Source organism: Macrosteles quadrilineatus, unplaced genomic scaffold (genome assembly GCF_028750875.1).
Source record: "Macrosteles quadrilineatus isolate MER2022 unplaced genomic scaffold, UCM_ALF_1.0 Scaffold_3__2_contigs__length_128488019, whole genome shotgun sequence".
Lineage (NCBI taxonomy): Eukaryota > Metazoa > Arthropoda > Insecta > Hemiptera > Cicadellidae > Macrosteles > Macrosteles quadrilineatus.
This window is the reverse complement of record NW_026542596.1, coordinates 115,967,344-115,979,949: the sequence shown is the minus strand read 5'-3', so window position 1 is coordinate 115,979,949 and position 12,606 is coordinate 115,967,344. Positions and strand designations below refer to the sequence as shown.

General features: G+C 37.3%; 1 protein-coding gene across 1 annotated transcript; it reads right to left on the bottom strand.

Annotated features, from left to right (window-relative positions):
- Positions 1-3,205: 3,205 nt before the first annotated feature.
- On the bottom strand, positions 3,206-4,891 carry LOC128989486 (piggyBac transposable element-derived protein 4-like). The gene has a single exon (XM_054411380.1). The coding sequence runs from the start codon at positions 4,889-4,891 to the stop codon at positions 3,206-3,208; it is 1,686 nt and encodes a 561-aa protein (XP_054267355.1).
- Between the last annotated feature and the right edge of the window lie 7,715 nt (positions 4,892-12,606).

Here is a 12,606-nt window from a genome sequence, read left to right as displayed (position 1 = left end):
TATATAGACTTATATATATATATATATATACGTCCATGAACGCGATAACTTGAGTAATTTTTGTCCGATTTTGATGAAATTTGGTTTAAAGGTGTAAAGCAGGATAAACTTGAATGAGTTCGCAAACCAGCACGATCGGACCATGGGAACGGGGCTTTACGGGGGGTTTTATGGGGTAAAAATTGGTTTTTCTCACTTTTGACCCTCAAAACACAAAATTTCCCGACTTCTCTTTAGACCTTTTTAAAGAGCTTAAAAAAACAAATAATTTAGTATATAAAAGTATTTTTGTTCGATTATTAGTAACAGAGAAAATTAAAAAAATTTTAAATTTAAAATTCACATGTTATTCTTAAGGAGAATATTGTCAAATGTTGTAGTTTGCTTGTTTATGGATATATTTTGATCAAACTTGGCAAATTTATTTATTTTGTACTAAGCTATCAATATTTTACTCAAAAACACACTTTATTAGTTTCCTTGTAGCAGCAAACCTAGGTACTCGTTAAACCTAATGTTATTAAAATATATTTAACTGAAAATCAATTCAGACAAATGGAAATTTGCTTAGTCGGCAGGTTTGCTGCGGCGGGGGTATTTTATTTAAGAAACGATTTTGGTATCAAAAGAAAGCTTATAATGGACCCCATTGGAGTTTCCACTTTGGAGTTAAAACCAATTTTTGTCTTAACTCCCGGTAGTTTTCATTTAAATAATTGTTTTATTGAAGTATGCCGTAAAAATCACATTTCAGGAAAGGGACCTCTTACCGGGACAGCAAAATTTGTGAGATATTTTGTTCTCCGTACACTGAACTTTGTTTTAGTTCTCTAAATTTCCTCTAGAATGCAGGAAAGTTAATTTTTTGGACTAAAGTCCGTTTATAAAGTGAATATTCGAAATGGGACCTCTTGTCGTTATGGCAAAATAACATTGAGCGACAAGAGGTACCTTTTCTCAGACCGTGCAGGGGCTAACAAAATGATTTATTTCAACCTTTTTTTTTTTAAAAAAAAAGGGGTTGGGGGCCTCTTTTAACCTTGCATTTGCCCGTCCACATAGACTACAGATCTGTGCGTGGAACGTATCCAGCAAAGCAAGGGGTGAGCCGGTACAGTACAAAGGTGAACTGTACTGATAAAAGTTTGTGGCAGTGACCAGGATCCGAACCCACGACACTGCTGCCTTGGGCCCGAAGTCCGCGACACTACCAACTGAGCCACCGACTCACAAATCTCACTCATTTACATCCTTAATTTGATATTTTAACCGATACTATCCTGTTCTATGATAAATGAGGTACAACAATCGATAAAAAACCAAATTTAGATATTTTCGACCTTAGTTACTTATATCGGCCGTACTGAAAACGTTGCATCGCCGACAAGAGGTGCCTTTTCGCTTTCCACATCACAATACTAATCATGCCATTATGATACGATTTACAAATTACTGTAATCAAAACATCAAATTCAATATCCAGTGGCCCTAGATGTGATATTGCTTTTGGTTTAGTTGTCTGAATGATGTTAAGACAAACCTCCATAGAAATTACAGTACATACAGTATTAAACTTTTCAGCCTTTGTCTTAACCTGGGATCTATGATTTTCCGAGTAAAGCCTAGTTACCAAGAGCTTAAGGGTAGATAGTCCAATGTTTAAGTGGAAACCAGGTTACATTGTGTCATACCCTCCTGTTATACAGGGCTGCAATCCCCTGCATTTTCAGCTAAATGATATGTTCCATTGATATGGCTATTTTACGTCCATTCATGTCCAAACTCTTTAAATGTAAGGTTTACACTTATCAATCAAACCTTTAAATTTCAATTTTTTATCCTGTTATGTTTTAATCTCAATTTTAAACACCGTTTTCAATGATAACAAACATGTAAACAACACTGATGTTCCATATGAATTAGTGCTGCAGCTGGTTTAGTACGCTGGGTCTGAGGCTTGGAGGAGGCTATGCAATATCAGCTGTCAGAAAAAAAAGTTTACGCCACACTACTTTATTTTGATGAACTTTTCACACATGGATTCAGTCCAGCCGCCAGCTTAATCACATGGGGTTTCATTGCGTACTACTGTACTGTAATGAGTTTTACAGGGATTTTTAGTCCTTTAGTTGGTGGTCATATTTAAAGATTTGTAAAGATTTCTTAGTATGGTGTAAACTATCGTACGTAACTCGTCCAAAATGTGTTTACCGGACTCGTATGGTAAACACTTATTTTCAGGACTAGTAAAGTAATATAATATTACCTCACTGTAATTGGGGTTGTGACAATAACTTGGAGACAATAACATCAGTTTTTCATTGAAGATGTAATTTAAAAAAATTCTACTGTTATAAATATGTTACTACAGTAGACTCCGTCTTATCCGGACTCCTCGGGACCGAGGCCAGTCCGGATAACAATATAAAAAATCATGAAAATAAGTTCATGAAAATTTATATTTTGTTAAACTTTAGGTAGTATCATTGAGTATACAGAATAAACTTCCCAAGTAATGTAAAAATTTGAAGCAATAAAACGTAAGTGCAATCTGTTGAGATCGTCCACCAACTAATGACAATATTCTGTGTCAAGTAATAAATCAATCAGCTGTTAGCTATGATACTGCATCGATTTTAACCCTTTGGAGACCGGCCCTATAGCATATGCATATAGCATAAAAAAAAACCAAGATGGCGGACATCTAGCATCACCTGCAAAGTGCTCCCATATCTAAAGTGTAGTTTAAGTGGTAAAAAACAACAAAATTACTAATTAACACGTTCGCTGCTAATAATATTATACTATAATAATGGCTGTATGTGGGGTGCTAAAAATTATTTTTCGTAAATAACTTATTAATACATTTTTATAAGTTCATTTATAGTTAAAAGTATAAAAAAAGTAATTTTTGCAATTTTTTACAAATAAAAAATTAATGACGCACATGTGCGTCATTAGCACATTACATCAAATCACAGCCAAAATGCGAATGACGCACATGTGCGTTCAGCTGTTTTGTATGTGTTTGTTTAGTAATAGTAAGACATTGTATTATTTATTAAATACAAAATTTATTTCACACAATTTATAACATATTTATGACCAAAAAATACAATATTATATACAAGTCCATCTTGAATCTCCATCCAATCCATCAAGTCTCTTGTTTGAATCTGAAGAACTCCCTGTGGTCAGGTCATGTTTAGCCATGATATTCCTTGAAACAGTCGCCGAGGCACAAAGCTGGTTTTTCAGCACAACCCTCACACTGGTACACTGAGTCTTTGCGTATACCTTTGGTGTAGCAGATGACACATCGCCGCCGCAATGTCTTGTTGTTCCACCCCACTGGGTTTTTCGTTGGCAGATGGTCTGTCGCCACTTTTCTCGGTCGTTGGTTCTGGATGTCCACTGGTGATAACAGGTGTCTAATTACTTCTAAGCGGAATTCCAACAGCGGCAGCTTCTTACCGAAGGTATGTTTGTTGAACAGGAAAAAGGCGTTCAGTACGGACATCTGAAGAATGTGGACGAACAACTTCTTGTACCATCTAAGGGTTTTTCTTTCGCATGGATAATAGCTTAAAAATTGATCTTGACGATCTACACCTTTCATATATTCATTGTATTTTATAACAGGGTAGGGTTTTAGTTTCTCCTGACCCCTTTTGTTAGTTGCTGTACCCATCTCATTATAATACTGAGTTGAGAGATACAGAACAGTTCTCTTATCTCTCCATTTACCACACATTACACCCTTATAGTACTTCTCAACTGATTCTCCTTTCTTTACTTTGGCATTTACAACCGTTTTAGGGTTTTTCTTGCGATCAGCTCGAAGAGTACCAGTGGTGTATGTTTTTTCCTCAAGAAGCTCGGTAGCCAATTCTATACTATTGTAAAAATTATCCATATAGATTGAATGGGCTCTTCCCAGCTTTTCACGCATCAAGTACATTACTACCTTACTAGCATGTCCTTCACCAGCCAGTTGATCTAAGGCTCCAGCATAGACTGCAAACTTTAGAATCAGCCCGTTAGGTTCAGTCAAAACGTAGAGTTTTATGCCATATTTATGGCGTTTGCCCTTGATGTATTGTTTAAAGGCTAGCCGACCTCTCCATAGGACCATTGCTTCGTCCAGTGACAGCTCCTTCCCAGCATTATAAATGTTAATCATTTTGTTATTGAAATAATCAACAATTGACCTAATCTTATGCAAACGGTCAGTGCTTGTTGCGTCTGCTCTTACAAAATGCAGACAACGTAATATCAAAAGGAAGCGATCTCGTGCCATGTACTCACCAAAACAGGTTTTGAAAAGTTTGTCTTTCTTCCAGTAATCCTGGATCTTAGGCAACTTAATGTGACCCATGTGCAATAGGAGTCCGAGAAAAACTTTAAATTCATTCAAAGTTAAATTTTTCCATGAACTTATGCGTGATTTCTCAGAGTGATCTTTGGATAGAAACAATTCTTCGGCATAACTGTTAGTTTCTTTAACGATCGACTCAAGCAGAACATCATCAAATAACAACTGAAAAAAGTCCGCTGGTTTATTTTCCCCAGGGATTGGAACTCTTAAGCCTACTGGAGATGAAAAAATAAATGTTTTCATGGAGTTTGGGTCCTCATCCCAAGCTAAATCGTAATCATCGTAATCAAAATTGTCTTCCAATTCGTCTACTAATGACTCACCGATACTTGATTCACTGCCGTCGTCACTAGGCTGGTACTCTTCGTCACTCGTGTATTCCTCACTACTGTCTGTTTGGTCACTAAAGAGGTCAATTTCACTAACTGTCATATTAGAGCTAACAGTCACATCACGGGAACTACAAGGGGAGGGCACACCCGGATCGTCAACCAACTCTTCCGAATAGTCCATGTTTGCGTGCACGTGGTTCACTAACCAATAGACATAAACAAAAACGGACTGCAACAAAAGTCAAGTGCGTAACTGGAAACTGGAGTAATACACAAGTCAAAACAAAAACAAAAGTATAAAGCGCACGAAATGGCGGCAAATTACAAAATGGCGCGAAACGCACTTGTGCGTCATCCGCAAGGCGCGTCGTATAGGGCGGCGCACGGATGACTCACAAGTGCGTCATCCGCAGCGAATGTGTTAAACATCACACATCCAAACAACAACTTTATCAAGTGATTTTAAGACAAAAACATTTTGGAAGAAGTGAAACTCTAAGACATCAACCTCAAATCAAGCAAGTAGGTCGTACACATCAGCACCTTCACATGAAAGGTACTATTAATCAAGACCCTCAAGAAAATCTCATGAAAAGCCAATATTGAGACAAACTGAACATGACTGTAAGTTATTAATACAAGTTTAATACCAACAATAACATTTACCTCAAGAATTCATTGAACAGATGGTTATCTTGTAAACATCGCACAGTTTAAAAGTTTCAATTTTACATTTACATTTTACATTTACATATAAGTGTCCAAATTCTTTAAATTAAACTCTGCAAATATATCAAACCACTAAAGCACAATAAATATTAAAAAGTACAAAGAAAGAAATTTCACCAATATATTTGTGACAAAGTATCAAATTGACAACCAAGCAGTGACGTCATAGCCAACTCACAGCTTTACAAATTCTTCACTTCCAACACGACACCTGCTGCCTGGGAGTGTTTGAACTGAGAGTTGCTGACTGCACGCTCAGCACACCCTGACCACAGACACTGCCACTTCAAACAGTGTCTACAACTTACTCCCAACCAGTAATACAGTGCAACACTGTATTCCTCATTACTCTACATAAATTTTTGACAACAGAAATAAATTATTTATTTATTTAAATATTTCTATCCTGACATAAAGAACCAGCCAAACTTTTCAAAACTGATATAATTTTACACCTGAACCTCAAGATTCCTGACATAAAGAACCAGCCAAACTTTTCAAAACTGATACAATTTTACATCTAAACTTCAAGACCCCTGACATAAAGAACCAGCCAAACTTTTCAAAACTGATATAATTTTACACCTGAAACTCAAGATTCCTGACATAAAGAACCAGCCAAACTTTTCAAAACTGATATAATTTTACACCTGAACTTCAAGATCCCTGACATAAAGAACCAGCCAAACTTTTCAAAACTGATATAATTTTACACCTGAACTTCAAGATCCCTGACATAAAGAACCAGCCAAACTTTTCAAAACTGATATAATTTCACACAGAACCTCAAGATCCCTGACATAAAGAACCAGCCAAACTTTTCAAAACTGATATAATTTTACACTGAACTTCAAGATCCCTGACATAAAGAACCAGTCAATCTTTTCAAAACTGAATCAGCAACTGGATTAACTAACATGGAAATAAACAACAAAACTAGCTTTAACACCGGACAAATTGTGTTTGTAAAATTAAAAGGGTACCCACACTGGCCAGCTAAAATTACTGAAATTTGTACAAATGACAAAAATTGCACCTCAAAATATAAGGTAATTTTTTTTGGCGACAACAAAACTGCTGACGTTAGAGAAACTGATATGTATTGTTACGAACAAAGTAAAGATCTGTATGGGAAACCAAAAATAGACAATTTTAAAAATAAAGTGTTCAACAAAGCCTTAAAGGAAGCAGAAAGTGCCTTCTCAAACCCGAAATGCTTGAACCCTGACAGAAACACAACAGTAGACAGTAATGTCCCTCCACTAGAAAATCAGCAGCTCAGAGATGTCCTAAATAAAGTACAAGATTTACAAGAACAAGAACAAAATCCTGATGATCTAGAGACATCGCTCACACTTGCTGCGGAAGCTGGACATGCTTTACTGTTAGAAAATAATAAATTAAAGCAAGAACTACATGATATGAAGCAAAAATTCTCTTCCTTAAAATGCCAAGACTTCAGAGACGGTAACTTTGCTGACATGAACCTTGCTGAGGCAAAAATTGAAGAGCTTGAAAATGACAAGGAAATCCTGCTCTCCCGAAATGCTTCACTGGTTGAAACACTAAATGAAGTAGAACTCCAACTAGAGAAGGAAAGACAGCTAAGAATTAAAATGATACAAACCTTTGAAGAACAAGATAATGAAAGAGAAAAACTACTACTCAACTCAGCAAATGAAATTAAGCAATTAGGTGGAATGATAAACAAGCTGAAGCTAAACCAAGATGACAAAATGGACCTACCTCAGACACCAAAACCTACTGGCACTTCAGAAACACAAACAAATCACTCCGATTTTTATGTTCCCAACTACTGTACCTCTCTAATTACTGAGCTGGCTCAGCTGAAAACTCGACAAGACCAACTAGAACGCTCTGTGGAAACTTTGCAAAAAGAACTGCACAAACAAGGTGAACAAATAAACCCTGCTACACCATCAACAGTCACACAAAGTTCACCCACTAAATAGATTTTTCCTCGTTCTAAAAACCACAACATAAGCAAGAGCAAAAAACCAATTGGGAAAGAAAGAAACCATTTCAGTGTATCTCTCCAAGTAGCCAAAAACAAATCTCGGCTTGAAGAACCTGCCAATGTAGAAATAGGCTTACAGGTAGATGGTGTAAAACAGAAATGCGATGCTGACATCTTGGCACGAGAAACTACAAGGAGAGAAAGCCAAACTCCTTTCAAAATACTGAACCCGGATATGACCAGGAGAAACAACCAAACTCCTTCTAAAAAAATGACTCAAAAAGAAAGGCTTCCACCTATGACAGCAAGAATACGAGGCGACCAGGAAACTTTGGATGACTTTTTCATGAAGCATATAGATTACTTCAAAGACATAAATATCCAACACAAAGAAAGATTATCAGCCTCAATTAGTCACTCTGAAACCCCAGCCTCTAGAAGTACCTTGATCCCACCCCAAGTAGATAGCAGCAACCCAAGTACAGAAACCAGCAACACCCAAACCTCTTTTTTAGGACCCTCAACCAAACCACCGGCAACAACATAACAAAATCTAAAAACAGTGTTGACAACCAATCAAAACACCCACTAGTTCGCAGACACCAACTCACCCTTGCCCACCAAAATATAGACTGGCTGTCTAATAAAACAGAAAGACTATCACACTTCCTTAATAATGAACAACCAGACTTCAAAGTTATTACAGAGCATGGTCTCTCCCGAGAAAACTTAGAAAACACACAGCTAGCTGGCTACACCCTAATTGGAGGCTACACAAGAAGAAATCATACGAAAGGAGGAGTTGCAGGATATGCCAAACATGGCTTGGAAAATTATATGAAAGTACTTAAGATAAGTGATGACGACTCAGAACTAGTATGTGAAACTGCTCTTTTCGAAATAAAACTGAAAAAGGAAATAGTCCAGGTCATGGGAGTCTACAGGCCTCCAAGGGACAATTGGGAACAAGCGCTAGATATCCTAGCAAGCCAGCTGGAATATGCTCTCCACACAAAGAAGAAAACTGTCATCATGGGCGACATAAATGTAAACAACCTTGGTGAACATGCAAACGACACAGATAACATCCAAGTTGAAGATCTTCTATCCTCTTTTGACATTGTTAGACTAAATCTGCCGCCTACTAGAGTTACACATGAAACTAAAACCTCAATAGACTGGATCTGTACAAACATAGACCCAAAACATATCCAGACATCCATTATCCTGTCTGAACTCTCAGACCACACTGCCCAAATTGCCACTCTCCAACTACCATCAGAAAAAATCACAAAGTCAATTAAGGAGAAAAGAAGAACTCTCAACAAAAACACCATAAATCTATTTAAAACCAGGCTCCATGAACAACCCTGGGATTGTGTCTACCACATAGAAGATGTCGATGAATCTTATAACAACTTTCACAGGGCTATCCAAGGAATACTAAATGAGACCTGCCCAGTAAAAATGACAAGGAGAAAACAACACAATCAAAAAAACTGCTGGGATGATGCTGAATGCTCTAGACTAAAAATTCTATATATAAATGCCCTGGAAAAAGAAAACCGCACAGGTCTACCTGAAGACAAAGCAGAAACCGCAGCAAGAAAAAGGGACTATGACCTAAGACTAAAGACTTTGAGGAAAACTCAAACATCCGACTATATAAGCAATGCCGACAACAAGTCCAAGGCACTCTGGCAGGTTATAAATAATGAGAGAAAATCAAGTACCAGTATAGCAAATGAGTGGGAACTCCTAGTAGATGGGGAGAGATTACAGGACCCAATCAAAATAGCTAACCACCTCAACAGTTTTTTTGCTACAGCCGCGGAAAGGACACTTCAGGCAAACAACACCAACACACACACCAGAACCCCTGAAATTCCTCCTTGAACAGCTAACAAACTAAAATTTCAGCTTGCAACACATAACGAAGTACTAAAAGCAATAGACTCACTTAAACCAAAAACTTCATCTGGCACTGATGAAATATCAGCCAAACTGGTCAAAACATGCAAAAATGAACTGATTAACCCACTAACAGCACTCATTAAATAAGTCTCTCAAACAAGGGGTCTTCCCAACACAGCTCAAAACTGCCAAGGTATACCCTAAATATAAAAGTGGACCAAACACAGATGCTAAAAGTTACAGACCAATTTCACTTATACCGACCTTCTCTAAAATCTTTGAAAAAATCGTCCTTAACAGACTAATATCCCATCTAGACCAAAACCTGCTGCTCACCAGCCAGCAACATGGCTTCCTTAAAGGAAGATCCACTTCCACTGCCTTAATACAGCTCACCGAGCACATAATAGAACAACTAGAAGACGGCTCCTCAGTCACAAGTCTGTTTCTGGACTTTAGCAAGGCCTTTGACTGCCTTAACCACAAGACACTTCTTAGAAAATTGGGAGCTCTGGGTATTGAGGGAAAGTCTAAACAATGGTTCCACAGCTATCTTAATGGCAGACAGCAACTAGTTGAGATTCAGCATGTAGAAAAAAACACTCGCCATAAAATACATTCCGAAACTGTCCCTATACGGAGAGGAGTACCACAGGGATCAGTTCTCGGACCAGTCCTGTTCCTCCTCCTCACAAATGACCTACCAGACCAGCTACAAGAATACTGCCAAACCACAATGTATGCAGATGACACTGTCATCACACTAACCGACAAATCAACGGAAACTTTAAACCGAAACATCAATATAACCTTCAACATGACTAAACTATATTGTACAGTAAACGAATTGGCTCTAAATGAAAATAAAACTGTTCAGCTGAACTACTCTACTAAAAATAAAGACACAAACGTATTAATCCCTGGGATAGAAGCACAAAATAGTACCAAATATCTCGGCATTATCACGGATTCAAAACTGACATGGAAACAGCACATTTGACCAACTCTGCAAGAAGCTACGCTCTGGCATTCATGTCATCAGGCGAATGAAGCAGGTTGGTGGTCTGGTCACCGCAAAAACAGCCTACCATGCCCTGGTCGAGTCACACCTCAGGTATGGTCTGGTGGTCTGGGGAAGTACATCCAACAACTACCTAAAAAGAGTACTTATCCAACAAAAAAGAGCTATAAGATGCCTAGCAGGCCTTCAATATCAAGAAAGCAGTCGTGATGCATTTAAGGAACTAAAAATCCTCACACTGACATCACTTTACATCCGTGAGGCAATTCTCCATGCCATCTCCACAAACCAAACAAGAAACAGAGACATTCACCATCACAATACACGGAACGCCTCAAGCTTTGCAATACCACCTCACCATTTAAGTCTCTTTGAAAAGAAGCCATCCTACAAAGGGGCCCTGTATTTCAACAACCTACCAGAACAACTTAGAAATGAACCAACTCACCGTTTCAAGAACCAATTAACAACATGGCTGCAAGAAAGGCCATTCTACTCAGAAAAAAAATTCCTTGACAACCAGCTTTAACAACATATTAAATCAACAAATCTATACATTAATAGGCAAGCATGTTTCTTTAACCCTTAGAGTGCCAGGCGAGAAATAAAAGTAACGCTCAAAAAATGCCGATGATTTTTCCCGAAGGTCGCGCTAAAAATGCCGAGCGCGATCTGGCGATTTTTAGGTTAAAATTTCGTAAAAATCGAATTTTCGATATTTCGACCAACGAAAATCGATGTATCGCATCTAGTAACTTTCGGCTCAATGTTAATATATGGGTTAAAAGAATCCGAGTATCCATTCGGTTGTTATGACAACTGTTCGATCATTACGAAACGTCCGGTCAGCCGGACGTTGGCACTTTTGGCTCGTTCTAAAAACGTCCGGCCGGCCGGACGTCGGCACTTTTGGCTCGTTTTAAAAACGTCCGGTTCCCCGGACATTGGCACTCAAAGGGTTAAAACCTTTTTTCTCAGCTCGTGTGCATCGCAGGGAAAATCTACGAATACTGTTGTATAGATATTTTCCTGTAGATGTGCAGAATCCCTTTATAAATTAAAATAGGCTCAAAAATAAGCACAACAAATGAATTTGAAAACTTAAAAAAAATAACATGGGAGTTATGGGTTGCCATGATAGTGACGAAATAACAACAAAATATAAACAGAAAATCAAAACAAATTCCTATCACTTGTTTTATTTACAGTGTAGGGTTAACACTGTACATAACATAATGTAAGAAACAGCCATGTGGCCGTAACTTTGCCTGAATGAATAAAGAATTTTTCATTTCATTTATTATTTTTTCATTTAATTTCATTTACATATTTTTGGTCGAGTTTTCGACCACTGGATGACCTCTAGTTTTAATTATTATTCTGACGCATGTACTGTTCTCAACGAATATGTAAATAAAGATCATTGTCTATTGTCTTTTGTCTATTGTCTATTGTCTATGTCGCGCTGCTCAGAACCAGGGCACTTTTAACAGTTTCTTAATGTCATAGAAAAATTATATAACTTTTGAATATCAGCCCTCTTAATAATTTCTTGCACTATACTCTTGACTTTTCGTCAGAAGTTTGTCTTTATAGCAAAAAATACTAACTTCCGAAAAATCGGAAGTTGGTCTCTTAAGGGTTAATTAATGTTTAACTCAAAACAGTAGTAAAATCTGGGGGGGATTGTCCTGAACTTCATCTATTTTGGTAGTATTTAAATACCCCCGCCGCAGCAAACCTGCCGTCCAAGCGAATTTCCATTTGGCTGAATTGATTTTCAATTGATCTATTTAAATAACATTAGGTTTAACGAGTACCTAGGTTTGCTGCTACAAGGAAACTAATAAAGTGTGTGTTTTTAAGTAAAATAATTTTTGCTTAGTATAAAATGAATATATTTGCCAAGTTTGATCAAAAGATATCCATAAACAAGCAAACTACAACATTTTACAATATTCTCCATAAGAATAACATGGGAATTTTAAATTTAATTTTTTTTTTAGTTTTCTCCGTAACCAATAACTGTACAAAAACACTTTGATATACTAAATTGTTTGTTTTTTTAAGCTCTTTAAGAAGGTTTAGAGAAAAATTGGAAAATTTTGTGTTTTGAGGGTCAAAAGTGAGAAAAACCAATTTTTACCCCATAAAACCCCCCATAAAATCCTGTTCCCATGGTTCGATCATGCTGGATCGCGAACTCATTCAAGTTTATCTCGCCTTACACCTTCAAACCAAATTTCATCAAAAT